Raw genomic sequence first — 24,086 nt, forward strand, 5'->3', positions numbered from 1 at the left:
TGGCTACTCATCAAAATGATGCTGTTGTTGGCAAAGGAGTCTCAATTAATCTTCAAATAAATTAAACAATATTTCACCTGTCACTCTGCTGCACATAGACGTATTTTCAATAGTTTGCGGACACAAAGTAGGCAAACATTTTGAAACCATTTATAAATTGTATCACTGCATTTGCTCTTTAAATTAAAAAAAAAAAAAAAAAAGTCAAATATAAGTAGCAAAAACGATCCATAAGATTAAAAATCTTTTATTGCAATCATAACAAAAATATTAACACTTACAAGGACATGTTAAAACATAACAGACATAAATACAATGAACACAGGTGACAATGGCAAACACGTCAGCCGATGTATTCAATAAGCTGTTGGAGTTGTTCACAATTCTTCACGACCACCGGCAAAGACAGCAGAGCCTGCATGGAGAAAATGAAGACAATAATTACCTCAAATATCCATACATACAGTATTTACACTCTTGACAGAAGGCAGAAAAAAAACAATATGAACCTCACCTCTCTGACTTTATTGATCACTTTGTTTAACATCTGAAGCTCATTCTCACTTTTCTGCTGGTTGGTCTGGTGGATCATTTGCTGTGAGACATTACAACATTGTGAACCACCGGATTACATCCTCAATTATACCACACTTCTTCTTTTATTACATATGAAGAATAAACAGATTTTTATGTGCTTTTATGTCTACTACAGTATATCAAGCCGATACTTACATGTCTTTTTGCTCTATCAAGGAGTTTAACTCTGGCCTGCTCCCCCTCCTGAAGACTCAACTTCAGTCTCTCCACCTACAGATAAAACAATCAAAGAGACCTGAAGTGTTTCCTCAATTATAACCTAAAAAGTATTATAACTACACAGTATCTGGCAATTCTCACACCATAAAGTGAAAGGATCATACCTCTCTCAATAACTGAATCTTCTCTTCCATGAAATGTGCCGGGTTAGCTGACTGGCTACCAGCTTTCATCAACTCCTCCCGCAGGAATTGAGACTCCACCTTTGACTGCTGGAGAGAACGGCGAAGCTCGACCACCTCCTTCCGCAATTCCTGTGAAAAATTAACAAATAAAAATAAACTATTACATTAAGCCAACTGTATGAGTGTTTTTAAAATATATATAGATTGTGCCTTACGTTACTGTCAGTCTTGTGTTTAATTAGAGTTTCCTGGGTCTCTTGTATTTCTGCCATCAACTTTGTCACCATTTTCTCATCCTGTGTAAGGAGAATCTTTTTAAAAGAAGGTTCTCAGTGCTTCTTCAGGTCACCAAGATAATTCCCATCAGTGGGCGCTGTTTTGTAACCCATTTTGAATTTTGTTAGGCATCATAGATGAAGTCAACACTATGTACAGTAGTTCTGACCTGAGCTTTCTGCTGCAGTGCCTGATTTCCCCTCTCAAACAGGCTGTTCAGACGGCTGAGTTGATGCTTAAGCTCAAACACCTCCGCCTCGTGTCTGTTGTTTGCAGCCTGCTGCTCCACCTGCAGGCCAGAGCTGGAAAATGCATTAGATAATGTTGGAAAACAAAGACCACATACACACACCACCTTAAATTACTTTACTTTGTTTTTCAAGCTTTTCTGAATTTTTTTTTTTTTTTTTTTAAATATGAAGAAAACATCAAACCCATTCTTCTAAGAATTCTTTATATTAACTAACAATTATTGTCACCTCTTCAGTGTTACAGATTGACCATCTCAATACCAAACCTCTGACAAAGGCCCTACATGCTAAAACATGGTGAAGTGAGCTGACATTACAGACTTGAGAAACTAACTGAAAATGGTTCATTAGTAGCAGCAGTACAGTCTCTACATGACACTAATGTATCGAGTGCTGGCTTGATTTGTTCCCAATTCTATTAATTAACAATCAAATCTATTGGAGATTTTTTTTCTTTTATACTTTTTTCTAACATTTTATTAACTGAGCAGTTATTCATTGAATAAAAAATAAATAAAAAAAAGTTTGGTGTGAACACAGCATTATTTCATCTCCACACCACATACACATTTTACTGCACTTACATGGTGTTGTGCAGCTCCTCCAGCTGAGCATCTTTATGCTGTCGCAGCAGCTTCAGGGTGCTGAGAAGTTCTGTGACAGTGCTGCCCAAGCCAGCGAACAGCTCTGCCATGCTGCTTTGATCTTCCTCCTCAGGCTCAGACTCCACCGCACCGAAATTCTTTTTAGGGGTGACGGCAATGCGTGTGAAGGCGCTCGTCTCGCTGAACAAAGTTTCACACAGTGGCTCTGCCATGTCTGAGGGAACTGAAGAGACAGTGCCTTAAATCTTTAGACGACATTGAATCTTTCTCTGAACTGAGTTTGAGTCGTGTAATTAGATGTACATGCGCTATTTTTTATTTCATTATGGTCCGTGTAACTAAGATGCTATCTCTGCAAATCAATAACTGCTTCAAAATTACTCAGAGGCGTGTTAATTCAAAATACAAAAGGGCAGTTCCAGTCATACATTATCCATGGCCGAGCTTATTATCTGTAGGGGAAATGGGATAATTGCGACAGCAGATAATGTAGACAGAACAAGTATAATAGAGTATTGAAGAAAATGCCATTTACAGCAGGACAACACATTGTCACTTCCTATGTTTTAAAGGAGAAACATTCTTAGTTATTTTTGGGAAACTGCCTCTTAACCTTCCTTCACAGGATGATTTTTTATACTCAGCAGCAAGTGTCCAACCTGAGTTTTGGAGGTGGATCATGGAGTGAGGCTGGTTGAAGCACCTTGACCCATTCAGACTGACCACCAGCATGGCTTTAACCAGCATCACTGCGTCGGTCTGAAAGTTGCTAATTGTGTTCAGAGTTAAGAAAGTAATAGGCTGCTTTTATGAGTAAATTAAATCGGTGACAGTCTTGTCTCTTAAAAGAACCAAGGCAGCCATTCAAGGTCTTGAAATACACTTATTAGCCCAATAGCCATTACAATTTGGAAAAATTATCACTTCTAGGGACATGCGGGGTGAGCTACAGTACCTGATCCAGGAGGTGTCTCTGTTGAGGCGTCTTCCTCCTTCTCAGCAGTTAATGCAACCATGATGCTATCGACAAAGGAGCCGGATGGGTGACGACGCTCCACGGTGTGGACTGCATGAGACTCTTTATCCTTCTGTGGTTCTGGTTTCTGAAAAAAAAACATAAACCTGCATGAAAACGTGCATTTTTCTCCACAGTGCAACAGTCCACTTAATTACAGTTCATTTCAGTATTACTCGCCTTTAAAAAAAAATTTAAAAATGTTGTACACCATGAAATGTATGAAAATACAGTTATAGCCTTGCATGCTGTATCTATGTATAAGAATATAAGCCTGGGCACATATGTAAGTGGGACAAAGGTGTTGAAATCCAGCTGCTCTTCTGCTTTAGGTTGTGTCAAGCAGTTCTTTTGAGTTACCTGGTCATTGAGCGCTGCATTTAGTTCATTGGTCAGTCCTCGCAGTGTGTGATGCAGCAACGTAATTTCAGTGACCGCCTGTGCCAGTTTCTCTCCAAGCTCCAGCTGGGTTGCACTGGCTCTGGACTTTGTGGTTTCCAGCTCCTTGTGCAAACTCCTGTTCTCAAGCCTGCATCACACATAAACAGACAAGTTATAATTTAGTATACAAAACAACTTAAAAAAATTAAAAGATTCGCACCAGATTTGTTGAAGTTTAAACATAGCTGCATGCACACAGAGACTAAAGACTTGTTTATGTTTACCCTCTTAGATTTTTTTTTTTTATCTTGATCAAATATACTATAAAGCCTAAAAGTAGGGAAAGCAAAAAAAAGATAAGATCATAACTTACTGAAATTGACCAAGTTCTCCTTTTAGGTCCTCACACTGGATGTTCCTCTCACGGAGTGCCTGCAGGTTGGTCATCACCATACGCTCACTTTCAACTACCTGCTCCCTCGCCAACTCATTCTCCATCTGTAAGAACTGACACACAGACAATTATAAAACAGAAGTCACATACTATGATGACAGCACCTTGCTGTATGAAGTCTTGATTTTTAGGGTAGAAAATAATCCAGTACCAGACTACTAGCAGACTGGGTAAATAAAGTTAAATTGTGTAATTGTGTTATGCTTCAGTCTTCTCAGACAATAAAGGCAGTAATAAGAGGGTCTAAGAGGCTCTATCACAGAAACATTTCAAGTCAATATTTAAAAAAGGTTCTCCAAGTGTAATATATAAATCTCTTTCAAGGTAAGCTTATAAAACTTACCTCGTTCATCTCCCGCACACCACCAAGTTGTGTGCAAACGTCCTGGAGCTGTTGGATCTGCAGGTTCTGGGACTGTGAGAGGACCTGCAGCTGACTGAGCTGCTCCTCAGTTTGAGCCAGAGCGCGACTTAACTCGTGGACGCGCTGCTCCGACTGACCCAGTGACGTCTGCAACCTGAACCCAAGCACAGACAACACACATGCAGTGGGCATTAGTTGTACCATTTTAGGTGACAGGGCTCAACATTAACTTTTTGAGGCATTTGTCCTTTGGACGAGTACATTCACGTTTCACTTGTCCATGCACAAAAGTCACTTGTCTGGGTAAAGATTTATCATTTTATAATTTCTGTTTTTGTTTTGCTAATGTCAGAATTTGAACAAACCGTTGAAAGCTGGTTTGACAGAGGCTGATTTACCTAGGGATCCTTTAAAAGGTGTAGCTACTTTACAGTTGAATATCAGCTGATATTTAACTACGTACATTTAACCGATACAAATGCTGCTAATGCTTGCTAGGTACACAGCTGACGACACTAGCTAGCTAACGTCACTGGTCAGCCAAGTTGGGTTGCCCCCGGCAGACCCTGCAGAACATTACTCCTTCAGAGACGCACCCAGTCGAATTCATCTCTCCAAATGTTGACAAATTTTCTTTCCCTTTCTAATTCGTATGGTGCTATGGTTGTTGTAAGGTTAATTGTTCTTGGGGCTATCCCTGGCACTTGGCCGGGCTGCAGAGCCTGAAGAAACATCACTCTCCACCCCAGTCTCCACCACTGTTTTTCTGAGGCAGGTAAAAATGTATGTTTAAACTGCGGCCGATTATTACTTGGACCGACTCCTGATTGGCCAATCAAAGCATTCTGAGTTTGACACTGGTTCGACAGATTGTGGGGAAACATTTGTTTCAAATCGGTAAAATAAAAAAAAAACTGGTAAAATAGACGTAATGAGTGGCACATAACGTGAAGTAACATGGCATTTTATTTTGTTTGAGTTTTAACTTGTCCAATGGGGCAAGTCAATTTCTCTTCCACTTGCCCTACAAAAAAAAAAAAAAAAAAAAAATTCCACTTAATGTCGAGCCCTGGGTGACATGTAGATACGTGGTAGGAAGTTTGTTTTGCTCTCAGAACAAGATTTTCCCATTCTTCTGTCATAATTTCAGTAGTTTAAAATACTATACTTGTCTCCGTATATACTGCATATGGACAACTGTCTGGGCAGCTTGTCAGCAGCACAATGTTTCCTACTAACCAAACAGAGTATATGAAAACAAAGTGGGGATACCCCCAAACACATCATTTTACTAAATTGGTTTATGGTTGCATATAGAAATAAATGTAAAGTTAACAAAAAGGTATAAAGAAGTCTGAAAGTTTTAGCCGTTTTAACAAAAGATACTTTCTTTAAATTATTTGTCTTCATTTCGATTTTACTCAATATTTCATATCAAATCAAACCATTTCAACCTGAAAGTTATTGGGTCAAACTAATGAGTAGATAATCAGTCACCACTTACTCATTTGCTCTGTCCTTTGCAAGCTGGATGTCCTTCCATGACTGCTTCAACCTGAAACAACAATTTGTTTTAACACCATGCTATATTTCAGTAAGTACTTTTTGCTTCTTCAAGATCCCCTTCAATAAAAATGTCTCAGTAGCATTTCAGTATGCGTTTCCTTTTATGTTCCTGAGCACATGTATGCCATCAACAAATCAGTGTTGCTGTGGGGATCATACTTTGTAGTCTCAGCACCAAGGGCCTGCTCCAAGAAGGCATAGGAAGCCAAAGTGGAGGAAACCGTGGCAGACAGCTCTGTCACCTTCCTCTCCAGTGGACCCCTCTCTTCCTCTCTCTCAGTTAGCTTCTGACGCAGCACACCCATCTCTGAAATTTAAGGAAAAGAAGGAAATGTTAGCAATTTCATAAGCTGATAAAGAAAAATATTTTGACCGTTCATTCAACTATTTGAAAAGAAAAGGAATGAAATGACCAAAACAACTTTTCACCTGAGGTCAGAATTGTCCCCTGCAGATTTAAATCACCAATCTGCTCTCTGGCAGTTTGGAGATTCACATAAGCATGGTTTAACTCTTCTTCGATCTGTTGGGTACAAGTTCATTTAAAAATATAAAAAGAATCCTCATTCTTATAAGACAAGTAGAAAAGTCATTCACAAAGTGTCCCAAATACAGTATAAACATCCGACCTGCTCTCTCTCTTCAACAGCTTGGTTTCTTGCAGACATGTGTTCATCCCTCTCTCTCAAAGCAGCAGCTGCCTTCTTATTCAGCTTCAGAAGCATGGGAGCAGTTTTCTGCATCAGGCCTCTGACTTTGCAGAGCTGTGGAAACATGACCATGCAGAAGCATCCGTATTATGAGCATTAATGCATTTAAAACAAAGTGGTAAATGCTGTCACAAATCAAAACACCACTTAACGGTGCAACATTTGATCAACTATTGTGTTATTAAACTGTGAACAAATGCCAGAGATCAAACTACAATTAAAACAATATGTCCATCTTTTCTTTTGAACCTGCTGGCAGATTGGGACTTTGGAAATATGCATGCTGTATGATGAAGGGGTGTGCCATACCGTTCTCAATAATACCGTTAATTGTTTTTAAATATCATGATATGAACATAATTGCCTGTTAATGTGGCTACTGTTTAGATTTGCACTTTGTTGTACTATTTATACAGAACCTGAATATCACTCTGAGTTACGGTTTACAAACTAAATAAAGAATTTTTTTAATTTCTACTGAATATTTAAAAAGGCAAAGTGTTAAGGTTTATGCTGACAAAACTATAACACGCCCAGCCCTTGATGGTACTGTTACATGCCTACAGTGCTTATTTGAGTCTCTTTTAAAATGATATATTGTACATACTTCTTTCATCAAACTGGATTGTTCTTCCATGGTTGTGGACAAAACATCAGAAGCAGAATTTAGCATTTCAGTACAGGCCTGGTTTAATGCAACCTGCATTAGTAGAGAAACAAGGAGAAAGTAAACACATTCCGATTGATGTTATGCTGAATAGGTTAAAGTAGAGCCGTTTGCTTTTGCCAGTTTTCTGTACCTGTTGTGGGTAAGTCTGGTCTAGGGCAGCTGACAGTTCTTGCTGAGACCCCACAATCCTCTCCAGCTCTGAGATTTCTGTGGCACAGTGTGTCCTCAGCTGTTCCATCGCACTGAAGGCCTGAAAACAGACAACCAGACACAAAATAAATGCTCCTGGAATAAAGAATGCTAAAAAAAGAATATCACGGGCAATAAACAACAAATTAACTTTGGAAGGCAGTTTGAATAGTATTCTCCATAATCATTTCTGTACTTGTATTTAGGCCCACCAGAGACAGAAAACTACCACTCCTGACACAAAGTGTTAAGCTTTAAGAGGCCTGCAATTTTTTTAAATTTATATTTATTTTAAATGCCTCAGTTTAGTCCTAACTCAATATCAGCAAATTCTTTAAATATTATTCTATCTTATCACAACAAAAGCATGACTAGTATAGCCCCGTTTTATTTTAATTTTTTTAAATTACGGTTTTTAAATCAATACAAAAAACTAGGGCTGTCAAACGATTAATTTTTTTCTTAATCGTGATTAATCGCTGAATTTCTATAGTTAATCGCGATTAATCACGTATTATCACATGATTAAAATTCTATTATTTTGCATTTCAGAACAGTTTTTAAGTACATATTAACAATGGAAAGCAATTCTTACCAGTGTATCTTGATTGGGAATCAAATTAATACAAAGAAAGTGACTTTATGAACTTGACTTTAAGATTTGTATTTGTTTATTTACTGTAAACAAAAGAAAATGTGTGACTGTCATTGCACAATTCAGAACATGCCAACCGTAGTATGTCTTTGAGACCCGCGACTTCTACGATGCTGACAGGTCTGCAGTTAGTTGCCACCCATTTTGCAAGAGCTGTAGTAATTTTTGGGATTTGGTTTCATCCACAGGTCGGCAAGTAGCACTCTCCAAAATAGTGCTTTACCTGAGCCCGCTAGCATCAACCTCAGTCACGTTAACTGAATTATATGCTTAGCTCGTAGGTGGTAGCTCAAGCTTGACGTGCTTTGGCGATATTTTAATTCGGCTTTACACAATGTGCATATGGCTTTTGACTTGTCTACTGAGCCGTCCGGGAGTTTTGGAAAATAAAGAGCATCTTTATCCATCATGCCTGCAGCAGCAGGATGTGTTACGAGGAAGTATGACAGCTTGATGATAAGTAAAGGTGCAGCAAAGGGTCAAAATAGCAGCCTAGCTAGATTCTAGTGATTTTAGAACAGCTAAGGGGCGTTGTTAGGCACGACGCGAAGCCGAGTGAAGTGGTAAAAAAAAATTTTTTTTTATAAATGGCGGCATGCAATTAAAAACAATTAACGCGTTATGCTCGGCCCTTAATCGCATCGCGATTAACGTGTTAATACTGACAGCCCTACAAAAAACACAAAATACTCAACCTGCAGTAGTCGCTTTTTTTGTTTGGAATAGTCATGGAGACAAAACATACATTGAACTACTTAAGTCACATTAACAATTAAGAGATTTGTCACCGTGCTTACCGCCTCCTTGACTCTGAAGGCCTCCTCCATCTGTATCATCATGTCATCTCTTTGGAGAAGAGAATCTTTGACCTTCTGCATCATTGTTGTCTGAATTTCCTTTGTTTTCTTTAATAGAGTCTTCATCTGATCGTACTAAACAACACAAGCAAAATACACAAACTAATTCATACCCACTGGATAATTACACAGAAGCTAAATAGAAGATAATTATAGCATGCAAGACATGTTTACATACATGTAAAACAAGGCTTTGATGGTCCTCTCTGACGCTGTCTCCCATTTGCTTCATGTTAGAGAGCGCAGCATCTGTGTCACAACTCAAAGAGGTCTGTTGGGACAAACGCACACACTTCACCGTTATGAGGGAGCAAAATCAGGTGTGTCACTCCACTACTCAATGTTAAATGATTAAAAAAAACATGTGCCAGAGCCTTTTATCTATAAAGTTTAGACAATTTGGCAACATAAAAACATGTTGCGTCATTGTTTGTGTCTCACCATGGTGACCCTCGTGTCCTGCATACACTGGGTAAGGTTCTGTAGAGAACTATCGTCCATCTCCAAATCACCAACCCTGTTTAGAGCCTCCAAATATAGGTCTCTGTACATTGTGGTCTATATAAAATAAAAAAAAAAATAAAAAAAATACATTAAAACAGAGATTGTGGATGAACTAAAAGAAACTTAAGATGTTGCAATAGCAAAAGAACTAAACCTACAAAAAGTACAAACTCTAGATGCTTCACATCTCTCAATGTCAGCCCCTTAAACATGTCTGAATGTGTGCTTACCTGACTGAGTTCAGTGTGGTCTGTCTGCACTAGTTTCTCCCTGAGGTCTGAGGGTGCAGGGCCTGCAGAAGAACATCCATTTGCCCTGGCTGCAGCCAACTGCTGCACAAGAGCCTCAACCGTGATCATGCTAGACCTTAACCCTTGCTCCAGCTCTTTTCTGGGGAGACCCTCAAGACCGCCCGGAGGTAGACTGACAGAAATAGTGAAAAGCAGACACAGAAGAAACAGAAATTTGAATTAACCATGTCATATTCATAAATAATTGGCAACCTAACTAATCCAGAGGCAACACTTACTTCCACAGGAGAGGGTCAGTCAGAGTGCAGGAATCAACCACAGAGAAATCCCTCTTTTGCTCAAACTGGCCAGATGTATTGACGCTGTGGTCTAACCATTTCACAGGAGTGGTGCCCACACATACACTGTGGGATTCTGCAGGAGTAGCTTCTGCCGGTGGGACCGTGACAGCAGCAGGATGCAGAACTGTATTGGAGATAGCAGCAGGACCCATCTTTCCTGATGCCAAGAAAAGGAACTCGGCCATCTGCCGAAGCTGCTGCTGAAGGGAACCATCTGGAATCATAGGCATATCCAGAACCTCCACTTCAGTCTGAGGCACTGCACAGGGCTTTGCACCCAAATCCTCAACGGGCTCAGTGACTGGGTCTGGCTGGGACACTGCACAAGGCTTTGCACACACATCATCAACTGGCTCAATGACTGGGTCGGACTGGGACACTGCACAAGGCTTTGCACACACATCAACGGACTCAGTGACTGGGTCTGGCTGGGGCTTGCAATCTAGTGCTGTAGAGTTAAACAGAGGACGTGGCATGGGGCTCACCAGGTGCTCTCCCAATAACCCAGGTTGGTCCAAATTTAAAAAAGGACCAGCCAAAAAGCTTGTTCCACCCTTGAGAGCAGAATCGTCAGCCAAAAATTGGTCAAAAGCAGGACCCTTAAAAGCCTTTAATACAGCGAGAGAGGCTCTTCTAACAATTGGACTGAGGATCCCAAACGGCAAACCTGATGCTACGGAGGGACATTCTGACAGCACTTTCAAAACATTAGGGAGGTTTTCTGGCCGAGGTTTTTCTGCAGAGTTACAAAGAATCGGTCCAATCCCAGGTGAACCGAGAGCACAGTCTTTGTCCTCACTGGATTTATGGGGTTCACTGCTGATTTGCACTTGAGAGACGTGTTCCTCATGCACTTCCACAAGTGTAGGAATCTCTGCTGAAGCTGCAAGTTGGCTGCTGTCAGAAGACTCAATTCTATAAAGCATTGTAGGCAATGCACTGTCCACATGATGCATCAAGTCCTTTTTTGAGGTTTCTTGCATTTGACACTTAACAGATTTATCATCCAATGCCTTTAAAGATGTGTTAGTCAGTGAAGACGTACCGATAGCTGGTGGCCCAGTAGCTACCACAACTTCTTCATTTTCCACATGACTGTTAGGTTTCTCATAGTCATCTTGAATGTGATCCTGTGTAAGGGAAGTAGGTACACCATTGTCATCCAGGGGCTGGCAGATCACAGCCTGGTCGTCAGGCAGAGGGAACATCTTCTGAGACAATCGAGTGCCATTTGGCATTTCAATATCCCTACCGGCACTGATGAAAGAGGTGAACGTATTCTCCGCTTGTCCGCCAGTCTGGCAATCTTGCACCACCAAGCTTATCGGTTTATCCTCATCCACAACATCAAGGCTGAATGGTAATGGTTCCCCCAATGGGTAATTTTCAATATTGCAGTGTGGGTGATCTGAATGATCATTATTGTTTTGCACATATTGGTCACTAGCAAACATGCTTGGCTCTATACCATAATTGTATGACAAACTGCAGGTTGCAGTTTGGTCAGCTGGTAGAGAAACAGCCTCATCTGCAAGTTTGGTGCCACCAGAAATCACACCTCCACTGCAGTTAAATGAAGGTTTAGATTTGAAGGTTGCATTACTTAGTCCATCAGCAGGCTTTTCAGGAGTATTTGTGGTGTCAGAGAAGGTGGTGATGACACAAACACCATTTTCACTGCTAAAGTAGAGATGATCTGTGTGTTCCACTTGACATAATTGGCCACAATCAGAGAGATTTGTTAAATTTACACTGTTTTGTAAAGGTTCGCCCAGCTGTGCTTTGGGCAGAGCAATGGTCTCCTCTTGTAGTCTGGTGACATCAGAAACTTCCACCTCACCGCCATCGCAGACAAAGGATTTCCAAGTGACATCTTTCTCTTCAAAGCAGTTGTTCTGAAAAGCTCTGAAATCTTGTGTGGCGTGTTCATTATCCAAGTCTTCAGGGGTTAGTTTAGAGTTTGAAATTTCACAGAGACACGCTGCATCAACGTCAATCAAAGAAGCATCTTTCATCTCAGGATTGTAGTAGGGGTGATCAATGTGGTCACTGCATGACTGAACTATTATAGTGTCAGAGAGGACTGTATCTTCTGTTTCTTGCATGTTTTTCATAGCCTGGTCGTTGGGCAAAATAATACTCTCTTCTGCACACACTGATGAGCCTGTAACCTCAACCTCCCCACCAGGACAGACAAAGGATTTAAGTGTTACATCTCCAAGTCCACAAGCTATCTCAGTAGTAGTAGTATCAATAGGGGAAGCATTGATTTGAATCACTTTGGTGGATGGAGGAGACTGCAATAGGGGTTCTGGGTCACAGAGAGGTACATCACCCTGTTGATTAGAATGAATGAAAAGGTAAGAAAAAGTCACAAAGACATAGAAAACAATAGGAGTAGTATAGTATAAACCCACCATTGTCAGTTTCACAACATCAGCATTGAGTAGTGATTTTGACTTGAACCTTGATGGAGTTGACAGATGCAGCATTTCATTCTGCAGACTTCTCAGAGGGGTACGCTCTCCAAATTTGCTTGAAGGCTAACACCAAAAGTCAAACAAAGCATTATTAGCGTGTTAAATCATAATTTAACATCACTTCGTGCATAACAGAGCACAAAAGTCTTACCAAGCCTTCCCCACTGGAATGTGACTTCCTGGAGGACATTACTCCGGCGTACTGGGACTGAACACTTATTTTACAGCTGCAAATTAAGACAAAGATTTAAAATGTTGTGTGCTTAAATGTTGATTAAACTTACTGGTGGACATTGATGTTACGTCAGTCTCTACAGATAAATCACGTTCACCCGCTAGCTAAGAAGCTAACGTTATTGATATGAACGTTAAGTGTCGAGTACAGGCAGTTGGCCTTAGCACATTGATACACGCTAATACTGTGACTTACCATGCCTAACTTGGGTGTATGATGAAACAATAAAATATCACTCAATATGTTGCTAAGAATTGTTAGAAAGGGCGTAGGGCTAGCAAACTCCTAACGTTAGTTTAGGAAAGCGTTACCGAAGTCGTTAGCTAACGTAAGTTAACGTTACGTCAACTCTACCTAGTTAGTTTGCACACACACTTTCCGGCGGCAGCTAACGAACATTTTTAATGAACCAAACTACTGACTATGGCCTGTGAAATTAAGTAAAAGCACATTACCTTCCAACTTGTACCAGCAAACTTTAACCAACGTTGCAAAAAGCTACAAGGATAGGATAAACAAACCCTGCGTCAAGCAGCCATCAACCGCGTTTCATTCAAAACACAAATGTCAGCTCTGCTATTGGACCATTTATCTTCTTCGGTTGTTGTGTCACGCACTGAGCGGACGTACCGCGTACTCCCACACACTGCTGCCGCCAACAGGAAGTTGGAAGTGACTTCTTCACTCTTTTGCGTCACTTGGGCCCAGTTTTTCAAAAGTAATCCAGTGGGATTTCGGATCACAGATTGGATCAAATCTTGGAAATGAAATGAAAAATTTTCAAAAGCAAAAGTGGGATTCCGAACTAAGATCAGATCATGTAATCCGATTTTACATTTGATGTGGATCAAACCTGCCCTTTGGGTTTTTCAAAACTTTGAACACGGTTTGGGATCTATTTGATTTGATTTGATTTGTGAAAAACAAATAAAAAATTTTTTTAAGTGAATGATCACAAAATCAATGTTTACTGATGATATACTGTATACATTTCTTCATATTTGAAGCATATGAAGCATGTCACATCTAATGATTTTTGACTATTGGTAGTATTGTTTTTGTTTTGTAATTTAACATTATAACAAAATAAGGAATGTAAAATGCTTGTTTTTTACAGTGCTTCTGTTTCTTAAAATTAAAACAAACAATGGCTATTTGTGGCCACTGGTATTTTGCCTACCTGTTGGTATTTAGGCTACACTTTTGGTTCCATTTAAGGATCTGGTAAACAGGATTTGGTAATCCTGAAATTTGGCATTTGGATCACAGTGATCCAATCCAATGTTCCTTTAAAAAACTGGCATAAAAGTAAGAAGGATCAGGTGATCCTGGATAGCAAAACATGAGTTTTCCAAATCTGGATCAATTTGATCCACATAAACAATTTTGAAAAACTGGGCCCTGGTCATTTAGGTTAGTTCGCATAATTTATTTTCATTATTTCATATGTCTCCAGTTTCACATTCAAAACCCTTACCTCTCAGTTACATACAAGAAATATTCGTGTTTACACCAAATTTTTTTTTTTTTAAGATCAATTTTGTATTGCTTTTTTAACTTTAAACATACAGAACAAAGAAACACAAATTGAACAGGAACACAAACCCTCTCCCACCCCCCACCCTCTGCGGTCTCGAGGAAAACAAAAGAAACAAACAAACAAATCACACCTTGCCTAATCACTCTCCTCTAATTCTTGAGGCGCTGAGGTCATTAGGTTTTCCATAGGTTGATAGTTGATGACTTGGTTTTGTTAATCCTTGCTGTAGAGAGCTCAAGCATAACTATGTCTAGAAAATACGCCAACCACTGTTTATACAAAGCGAGTGGGGAAGCCAGCGTTGAGCTATCATTTTCTTAGTTGCAGTTGAGCCGGCTAGCCAAATTTTCCTCTGTCTCCCAAGCAGGTGTAATTTAGTCGTCATTAAGTAACAAAACAATCGGGTAAAGTATTGATGTTGTTTTATTCCAGAACTCATGCACCTGTCCACACTCCCAGACCATATGCAGGAAAGTTCCAGTTTGTTCAGGTTGACAGAACGTGCAATAGGGAGTGGGAATGACTTTGGAGACGTATCTCTTCTGGGGAGTCCAATATGTCCTATGGCATATGTTGAAATGGATATACTGGTGATTTGGGTGCTTGGAACAATGGAAAATGTCAATTAATTGCGTTCCCCTCAGGGCTCAGCTCTCGCTCCCATTTCTTTACTATTGGGAGTTCTCCTATAGATACTTGCATCAGTTTAGCATAAATCCTGGACACTAATCCTCTCACAGGAAAATCAACAAACCATTTAATGATTGGGTGTGCCTCAAGACTGTTTCCCCATGGCACTCCATAGAATTTTAGGGCTGACCTTAAGTGAAGATAAAAGAAGAAGGATGTCCTGGGGACCTTAAAACTAGTTCTCAGGTCCTCAAAACTCAACATACCTTTCTCATTAAATAGCTGGTCTAAAGTATAAAGACCTCCGTCACTCCACTGGTTACAAGTAAAGGGTTTGTTCCCAGACATTAAGTGCGCGTTGTGCCATATTGGGGTATTCAAATGCCACTTATTGGTATAGCGTAGCTGCTCCTCTACCTGTTTAAAGTTGGTCAGAGTGTTGGTGATAATAGAGCCATAGGCTAACATACATTTTTTTGGACACACACCTGCAAAGACAAGGTCTTGCAGTCTTAGACTTCCAGTGAACCAAATATGTTTTCTCAAAACATGGGTTACAATATTTTTGTCATGGTTACCCTAAATAAAAATTAAAATTAAAAAAAAACCAGTAAAGCTAGGCTACTTCAGCTGAACCTCAGAGCTATGTAGATGCATTGCCTTAAAAGATATTTTAAGACTGGTTTTGAAGATGTTAATCCATGCATCTAACTAGCTTAATCATGTTTCCTTTGTCCTTTCGCCACCACCTCTCACTCCCTTCTCTTTCTGACTCAAACCACTATAGAGTTATACCAGTAATAAATAATAAAGAACAAACAAATAAGTCCACTCTTTCATGATCATTCAGTTGGTTAAAGGGTCAGTCACTTCATCCAAATTAGGAAAAAGACATGAAAATGGTACATAAAAGAAACTTTTAAACCTGTACAGAACAAGTCTTGACCAAAGATAAACGTGTAAACGATGTTCCTAATCATGAAGATGTATGTGAGAAGTGGGCAAACCTTTAATACTTCATGAGAAGAACTTGAAAATGTATTACATTTGTGCAATAACTCCAATTTCTAGATCATTTGTACTGGACCAAGAGATAGAAATAAACTAAATATACATCATCTATCATTTATGCATACTTGTAGCTTCCTGTCATAAACAAAAAAACATAAACAGGCACAAAAAAGTATTTCTGTTTCAAAAATCTTTTATTTCATCTATTTATACGAAATTGATGTACCTCACCGTCCCCTTGAACATTTGATAGGCTCTGTTTTTGTTTCTCAACAAATATGATAATAATAATAACAAAGCTTTCACTGAAAGGATTTCTCACATTGAGGCAATGTGTTGCTCAACAGGTCGGACCTGTAGTACCTCAGCAAAGCCTTGTCCAAACCAGCAGGTGATGTCAGCCGTGTCCAGGGTGAAGAAGAATAGTCTGTCTCTGCAGCATGTCCTCCTGTAGACAGACCGTGGGTCTGCTGACAGCACCCCTCTGATGGCGGTAGCAGCCTCCTCTGAACTGCGAAGAAACTTGAACCTTGGTCTGTCACCTTCAGAGGGTCCTGTATGACATAAAAGTGCACTCTTGTTATGCTACGAATCATCATTCAGCCATCATTGTCAAATATTAATCCTGCAAGCTGTACTGTATGTAGAACGCATACTGTACATGCATATACAGTACATGACCATGCATTTCACACCCATTTTTTCACCTACTTGTACGTACATACTAGTTAAATTTTATTTCATGCTTTGTTAAGCTTTGTTGTTTATTTCTATCTTACTGTAAATTGTTCTGTGTGTAAGTACATTGAAAGCATATAATAGAATTCCTTTGTCATTGCACAATGAAGAACAAGGAAATTAGATATCAATCTTGACAGTGCATACACACATTAAACACTAATTTGAAATGGAGAAAAATTAAAATATAGGTAAAAAACAAAAGACAAAATACATATAAATATATGTTATATAAGAAAATATTAATTTGCTGTAACTAAAACAGTAGACAGATTAGATATTGCACATTGCTGAGATGTAGTGGCTTTATATACATACAGCAACTTAAAGCTTTAGTGCGTAACTTCTTGATATTAATGAACGTCCGTTACATTCAAGCCATTGCTAAATGAGTTGCTACAAAGCTAATGAAGACCATCAGCTCCACACAACTCCGTCTGTATTTCTCAGTATGGCTATGTTCAGAAGATTGTGTCGTCCGGAGACTTTCCCGCGCAGAAACTCGAGTGAAGATAATGACCTCTTCTGAAGAATCCATCATGTTTTTTTAATTCTCCTGTCCTCCTTGACTATGACTGACTTTGACTGTGGACGCCACCACAGTTTTGTTGTCATTACTTAGACTTCTTCATGAGGGAGACAGAAACTACAAAATATAGATTTAAGGAGTCAAAATTCCCTGTATGTTTTAGCAGATTCTGAATGGCTGTTTTATATTCATCTCTTACACAACAACGCCCTCCCGTGGACAGAAACACAACAGCACCCTTTGTGACAATAGGCTTCAAAAATATCATACTATAATGCTTACAGTAAGTTTGGCGTACCTAATAGGTGTGTGGGAAGGAAGTCTGCCAACTCCCTCTCAGCTTGAGGGGTAAAGCGCACCTCCAGACTGCCAACAGGAGGCTCTCTGATCCAGCCAGCAATGGTACTGTAGGCCTCCTCTCCATAGCAAGGGTGGTTCACCATTGACTCTGGTGGCTTGGTTTTGGAAGAGTCTGAAACTTGATCTTCACTCTCACAATTCAGCTGGCAAAGGTCCCTTTGGGACACATAGGCCTTGACCTTCTCCAACACATCGTGTAGGTCTTTGGGGAGGGAAAACTGAGCACTGACTGACTGAGGTGAATCTGTGACTGGAATATCACTTTCAGATTTGTCTCTTGAGAGGGGACTTTCTAAGTCACCATCATTATCATCATCATCATCAGTTCTTTCACTTTTTAGGTCTGACTGAGCATCAGAGTCTTTATGAAGGTTTAATACATCTGTTGTCTCATTTAGTGCCACAGTAGTCACCTGTGGTTGGTCTGTGTTTGAATCATGAGGCTCTGAGCCCACCCTTGTGTGGGGGGAGTCGTACTCTGGGATGAAGGGTTTGATGTCCAGTACTGGGGTGCCAGCAATCATGTCAATGTCTGACAGATGTATTGTATCACCTAGAAAATAAAGGAGGGAATGCATTAATTTCTATCAAGCTACTTGTTTCTGTAGCTGAGGTTAAATTTAACCGCTGAACATTTAGACTTCTAGTATATTTCATGTAACTGCAAGCAGTAAAAAAATAGTCTATACATTTTAGAATGGTCATAAGTTTCCATTCTGCTAAATCTGAACATCCAATCCAATTTTATTTGTTAAGCACTTTAAGACAACCAAAGTGAACAAAGTGCTGTACAGAAGAATAAATAAGACATCATAAATAAAAAACATAACATTTTGACATGAATAAAACATGGGTCCTCACAAAGACACAAACACACAATTAGCAATTGAAGACACATTTTTGTTTATGACACTCACCTACAATTTTATCAAGTTTAGCTAGAGTTAGGCCCAAGGCATTTGGTCGGTGGGGACTGCGTGTCGAATACACACCAACTCTCTGACCGTTGAGTCTGGGAGGTTTCACTTTGGCTCTGTAGCTCAAGTGCCCATTTTTGTGAAAGAGAAAGATGATCCTGAAGGGAGACCAAATGGGGGAAAATCACACGGATGGCATGAAATTAACAGTGAATACACAAAGTCTTTATTTGTGCAGAGGCGGTTTATGTTATTCATACAGCTTTTACTACCAGTCCAACATGGCTTAATTCGGTCTTATTAGACAGGTAAAAGGACAACTCATTCAAGCAAGGAAAGGTCAGCAATAGACTAAAAATGTCTCAATGAAACGCATTATAACAACTTTAAATATATGCTTTGGAGCAATCAAATTATAAAATGAAAAGTTTTGGTGTATACTCTGGACATCAACTGTATTTATAACTGCTGAAGGTTGAAATGAAAAACAGTTTGTAGGCACACCTCAAAAACCCACATTCAGCAATTTGAAACTACAGTGCTTCAATATCACAACATCACAGCATTGTCCCTTTTGAGTAATTGTCAGTGGAATGAAAAACATTGCTTAGAAACCAGCAACAACACTTTTACACTAATATTTTGGGTAATAGCAACCCCAAACCATGGACTGGACTGGGAAAGATGTACAGCATACATATGCAGTACACCAACTGTATGAGACCTACCAGACATGGGAGTATTGCTCCAGGCCCACCAGAGCGTGCTCAGGGTTATTGAAGACACTCTGCTGGATGCGCAGTTCAGCCCTTGAGGGGCCACAAATAGTGGGCTGTCTGGGAGTCCCATTCTTCACAGAGAAACAGGAACTGATGTAACCAATGGGGACTGTCTGGATGTTTCCTGCCAGTGTTACACAGATAACAACATTGTTTCAGTTCATAACATTTTATAAAATGTGTAACACAGATTTTTACACCTTTCTAAACGTTTTTTTTTTCTCTGCTTGTCATTTAACACAGTAAGCAGTACATTCATTTTTACTTTGCTCCTCCCTTTATGTGTTTTTTTTGGTCTATTTGTATTGAACTACATATCTTCTTCTCATACATATTTATATGCAACTCAGCAAGAATCAACCTTACTGTCAACCTTCTTTATATTTTTGGCAATGTGTGTATTTAGAATTTTGTGGATTTTTTTTTTTTTACACTTGCATGCTTTCCTACTTTGTACTGCAACTGGATAATACAGTCATATATATATATATATATATATATATGTGAACATCATCACATACCCTTCACCATACCTAGAGATTGGCATGGTTTTATTTCAGTTAGCCTAATAGCTAACTGAGATAAGATCCATATCAATGCAAATCAAACCAGCTATTAGGCTAACTGAAATAAAACCATGCCAATCTCTAGGTATGGTGAAGGCTATGTGATGATGTGGGGCTATTTTAATTCCAAAGGCCAAGGGAACTTTATCAGGATGCATAGTATCCTGGATCCATGAAATAACTGGCCTTTAAAAATAAAAGTCTGCCTTCCTCTATGGGAATTTAACATAGGGGTATGTATAATTATGGCCCCTGTATTTTAAGGAAGAACATTTATTTATTTACAATACATTATTAATTCACAAAAAAAATTGGTGTCCTTAAAAGGTTGGATTTTTCCTCATTTTTTTAATTAAGGCATTAAGATCAATTTCCAAAAGATGATTTTTTTTATTCCTCTTTTCAGTCAACTTGACCATGGGTATGAATACTTATGAGCAGCACTGTATGTGTGTGTATATATATATATATATATATATATATATATATATATATATATATATATATATATATATATAAGCATACATATTTATTTTAGTGCTGCAAGACTAATTAACTTGATTATTGGATTGACATCTGATTTATATCATTGTAAATTTAAAACCTTTGGATTTTGGAAAGTTGGTCAAACAAATGAAGCAATTTAAAGATGTCGCCAGCTTTCATTTATTAACTTTTCTTGTGACTAAATTACTAATCAATCAATTAAACAATATCTGAGAGATTAATAAATAATACCAAAGCACATTTATTTGACTATGTATACTCAGCCCATTTGGCACAAACAAATTCATTTGGGATAAATAAAGTTATTATATTGTCTTATATGATATATAAGTTTGATTACAATATAATAATATAATTACTATATATCTTATAGGATGTGATGCAGTGGTAAAAAATATGATATGAGGACGTTCTGGTGGGAAAAAAATATTTGTACAATGACTGTCATCCACTCCACAGCACTATCACAAAGCAGAAGAGCATGATCAGCTCAAGACTACGCACACTGCCATGCACAACTGACAGACTGAGAAAGTAATTTGTCCCCAGGGCCATACAACTGTACAATGCTTCACTAAAGGGAAGAGGAGAGAGAGACTTCTCTGCATAGTCTGTCTGCCTCTCCTCCCTCTCCACCACTTCCACTACCTCCTATAACAACAGTTATGTACTGACTGTCCACTGGCCCACTGTTTACTGCTTACACTGTTTACTGGCTATATTAGCCCATATGCACAACCCCTCCCTCCCTCCCTCTTTCCCCCAGCCTGGACTGAGGTCTGACTTAATACTTGAACATTGGCTGTAACCCTATTACTTCAAACCTCTAACATTGACTGTTGATTTGTGTCTATCCTACTGTCTACTTTATTCCCTTATAATGCCCATATTTAATGCTGTCTTTTTTTAAACTTTATCCTTGCACTGCTATAGTTTTTATATTACTATGTCTATATCATTCTCTTATATTGTCCATATTTAATGCTGGTCTCTAGACTTTATCCTTGCACTATTGGACTTATTTGCACTACCACCATGACACACACTCCCATAGAGCACCTTACTATGCATACTGAATCACAGGGTCCATCCCTGCCCTGTCACTGCAAGCGTCTCATGCTTATACATCCCTAGTACATTCATGTGGATTTTTTATTTGGTATCTTTTCTTTTATTGTCCATGCTATTCATGTGGATTTGTTATTTTAATCATCCTGTTTGTGATGTATGTGTATGTTGTGTGTGATGTCTTTAAGCTACTGGGACCTTGAATTTCCCCTTGGGGATCAATACAGGATCGATCTATCTATATATATAAAAAATACTTTTGTGGGTGACTTTACAGTTGTGCTAATGGTAACTACCTTTCTCTAATGAAGCCTTTGGCGGTGCTGGTGTCTGGTCTTTGTCAGGTTCACAGAGTCCAGTCTTTGCCACAGCAGACTGAATGGATATCATATGTTTGCGATGAGCTCTAACTGCACTGTCCAACATTTGCCTGTTAAAGAAGAATCAGATACCAGTAAGTTAAATATCATGTCAAAAGAAATACAAATAACATGTTATGAAAGGGAAGTCAGCAAATAAACACAATGAAATGCAATTCAACTTAATGTCTACAAAGGAAAAATAGCGTTGTATGATAATATAATGTCTAAAGAAGGTAACACACAAAACGTGAATTGACTGTTACAACGGTTGAGAGTACATTCATATCTCCAATTGTTCAATAACGTGCTAACGTTATGCGATGTTGTGAACATACCTCAGGTTCTTGACTTCTTTTCTCATCACAGAAATCTGCTGATTCAGTTTATTAATATGCTCGCCGCAGCAGTCACACAGAGAACTCATCTTACTGATATAAAGAATGATAAAAAAGCAGTTCTGGAAAAAAAAGTTAGCTTTTAGCTAGCTAGCTGTTAAAAAGCAACAACACGTGAGAGTTGTTTCTTCTTCTTCTTCTTCTTCTTCTTCTTCTTCTTCTTCTTCTTCTTCTTCTTCTTCTTCTTCTTCTTCTCTTATTTAATGGCGGATTGCAAACAACTTTTAGGTGCATACCGCCACCTACTGTGCTGGAGTGTGTATCATCATGTCATTGTATAATTATTTTAAATTCTATTCAACAACCCTGCAGCTTTTAAAAATTTAAATAACGCCTTCCTGGTGATCCTGATCTCCTCTTCCTCCCCTTCTGATCCCAGTATCCCTATCAGAGTCCACTCCCGTCCTGCCTCCTGAATCTTATCTTTAAACACCTGTCTTTCCACCTCATGCAATGTACAATACAATATTATATGTGAGAGTTTCTCTTCTTCTTCTTTAGTTTTATTGGTGGGCTACAAACCAACGCTTAAGGTGCCGCCACCTACTGTACCGGAGTGTGTAATATCATGACTTTAAACAAGCATCCCACAAAAATAACCTATAAGAAAGTATATTCTGGATATTAAACCTGTTTTATTTAAATAACTAAATAAAACCCTTTTAACCTGTAACCTCTAACAGTCCTTTGATGCTCCACTCCCTTTCCATATCTACCACCCTGTCCTTCAATCTCTTTATACAATAAACTTCCTACAACCTATTAGCACATGTTCTACAGTTTCCCTACAATTACAAATCTCACATGTACAGTTGTGTTCAAAATAATAGCAGTCCAACATCACTAACCTCATAAATCAAATTTTCTGGTAGAAGTGATATTTCTACATGGCAAATAATTTACTAGTAAGTGTTGTAGAGTCATAGAAACCTAACAGACCCAACAGTCATGACATGCATGCTGCTCATTCTGTGTAATTGAATCTGTAATTGTTCAAAATAATAGCAGTGTTGTGTTCAATTAGTGAGGTGATTGATTCTGTGAAGAAACAGGTATCAATTATGGCCCTTATTTAAGGTAGGAAGGAAGCAAATGTTGTGCATGCTGGTTATAGTGCATTTCACACTGTAATACTCAACAAAATGGGTCGTTCCAGACATTGCTCTGAGGAACAGCGGACTTTGATTAAAAGTTGATTGGAGAGGGGAAAACATATAAAGTCAACTACCATTCGAATGGATCGAAGAATAGCCAAAATGGCAAAGGCTCAACCAATGATCAGCTCCAGGAAAATCAAAGAAGACTTAAAGTCACCTGTGAGTACTGTTACGATCAGAAGAAGGCTATGTGAAGCAAACTAACAGCTAGAAGCCCCGCAAAGTCCCATTGCTGAAAAAAAGACATGTACTGAATAGGTTGAAATTTGCCAAAGGACACATTGACTGGCCAAAGGAGAAATGGGGCAACATTCTGTGGACTGATGAGAGCAAAATTGTTCTTTTTGGGTCTAGGGGCCGCAGACAGTTTGTCCGACGACCCCCATGCACTGAATTCAAGCCACAGTACACTGTGAAGACAGTAAAGCATGGTGGTGCAAAAATCATGTTATGGGGATGTTTCTCATACTGTGGTGTTGGGCCTATTTATCGCATACCAGGGATCATGGATCAGTTTCAATACATCAAAATACTTGAAGAGGTCATGTTGCTTTATGCTGAAGAGGAAATGCATTTGACATGGGTCTTTCAACAAGACAATGACCCAAAACACACCAGTAAGCGAGCCAAGTCTTGGTTCCAGATGAACAAGATTGATGTTGAGTGGCCAGCCCAATCCCAGACCTCAATCCCATAGAAAACTTGTGGGGTGACATCAAAAATGCTGTTTCTGAGGCAAAACCCAGTAATGCAGAGGAATTGTGGAATGTAGTTCAATCGTC

General features: G+C 39.0%; 2 protein-coding genes across 5 annotated transcripts; both read right to left on the bottom strand.

Annotated features, from left to right (window-relative positions):
• Positions 1 to 223: 223 nt before the first annotated feature.
• On the bottom strand, positions 224 to 13,354 carry spag5 (sperm associated antigen 5). 4 transcript variants are annotated; one of them, XM_036000077.1, is made up of 26 exons: positions 13,201 to 13,354; positions 12,662 to 12,737; positions 12,448 to 12,573; positions 10,438 to 12,366; positions 9,968 to 10,383; positions 9,669 to 9,861; positions 9,376 to 9,492; positions 9,113 to 9,205; positions 8,875 to 9,009; positions 7,364 to 7,483; positions 7,171 to 7,263; positions 6,483 to 6,617; positions 6,283 to 6,376; positions 6,013 to 6,160; positions 5,792 to 5,842; positions 4,267 to 4,441; positions 3,843 to 3,976; positions 3,449 to 3,617; positions 3,029 to 3,176; positions 2,053 to 2,311; positions 1,387 to 1,519; positions 1,157 to 1,237; positions 921 to 1,070; positions 733 to 807; positions 515 to 595; positions 224 to 415 (listed from the first exon to the last, which is right to left on the bottom strand). In XM_036000077.1, the coding sequence occupies exons 2-26, from the start codon at positions 12,698 to 12,700 to the stop codon at positions 344 to 346; spliced, it is 5,166 nt and encodes a 1,721-aa protein (XP_035855970.1). In that variant the 5' UTR covers positions 12,701 to 12,737; positions 13,201 to 13,354; the 3' UTR covers positions 224 to 343. The 4 variants fall into 4 exon arrangements, with proteins under 4 accessions (XP_035855970.1, XP_031132812.1, XP_031132814.1 ...); XM_031276952.2 differs by having other exon boundaries at positions 9,968 to 12,366; XM_031276954.2 differs by having other exon boundaries at positions 2,053 to 2,296; positions 9,968 to 12,366; positions 13,201 to 13,353.
• Positions 13,355 to 15,742: 2,388 nt separating this feature from the next.
• Positions 15,743 to 22,302, bottom strand: trmo (tRNA methyltransferase O). Its single transcript, XM_031277040.2, has 6 exons — positions 22,088 to 22,302; positions 21,687 to 21,820; positions 19,199 to 19,373; positions 18,471 to 18,628; positions 17,492 to 18,106; positions 15,743 to 16,480 (listed from the first exon to the last, which is right to left on the bottom strand). The coding sequence occupies exons 1-6, from the start codon at positions 22,174 to 22,176 to the stop codon at positions 16,245 to 16,247; spliced, it is 1,407 nt and encodes a 468-aa protein (XP_031132900.1). The 5' UTR covers positions 22,177 to 22,302; the 3' UTR covers positions 15,743 to 16,244.
• Between the last annotated feature and the right edge of the window lie 1,784 nt (positions 22,303 to 24,086).

Source organism: Sander lucioperca, chromosome 4 (genome assembly GCF_008315115.2).
Source record: "Sander lucioperca isolate FBNREF2018 chromosome 4, SLUC_FBN_1.2, whole genome shotgun sequence".
In the NCBI taxonomy this organism is placed as follows: Eukaryota; Metazoa; Chordata; class Actinopteri; order Perciformes; family Percidae; genus Sander; species Sander lucioperca.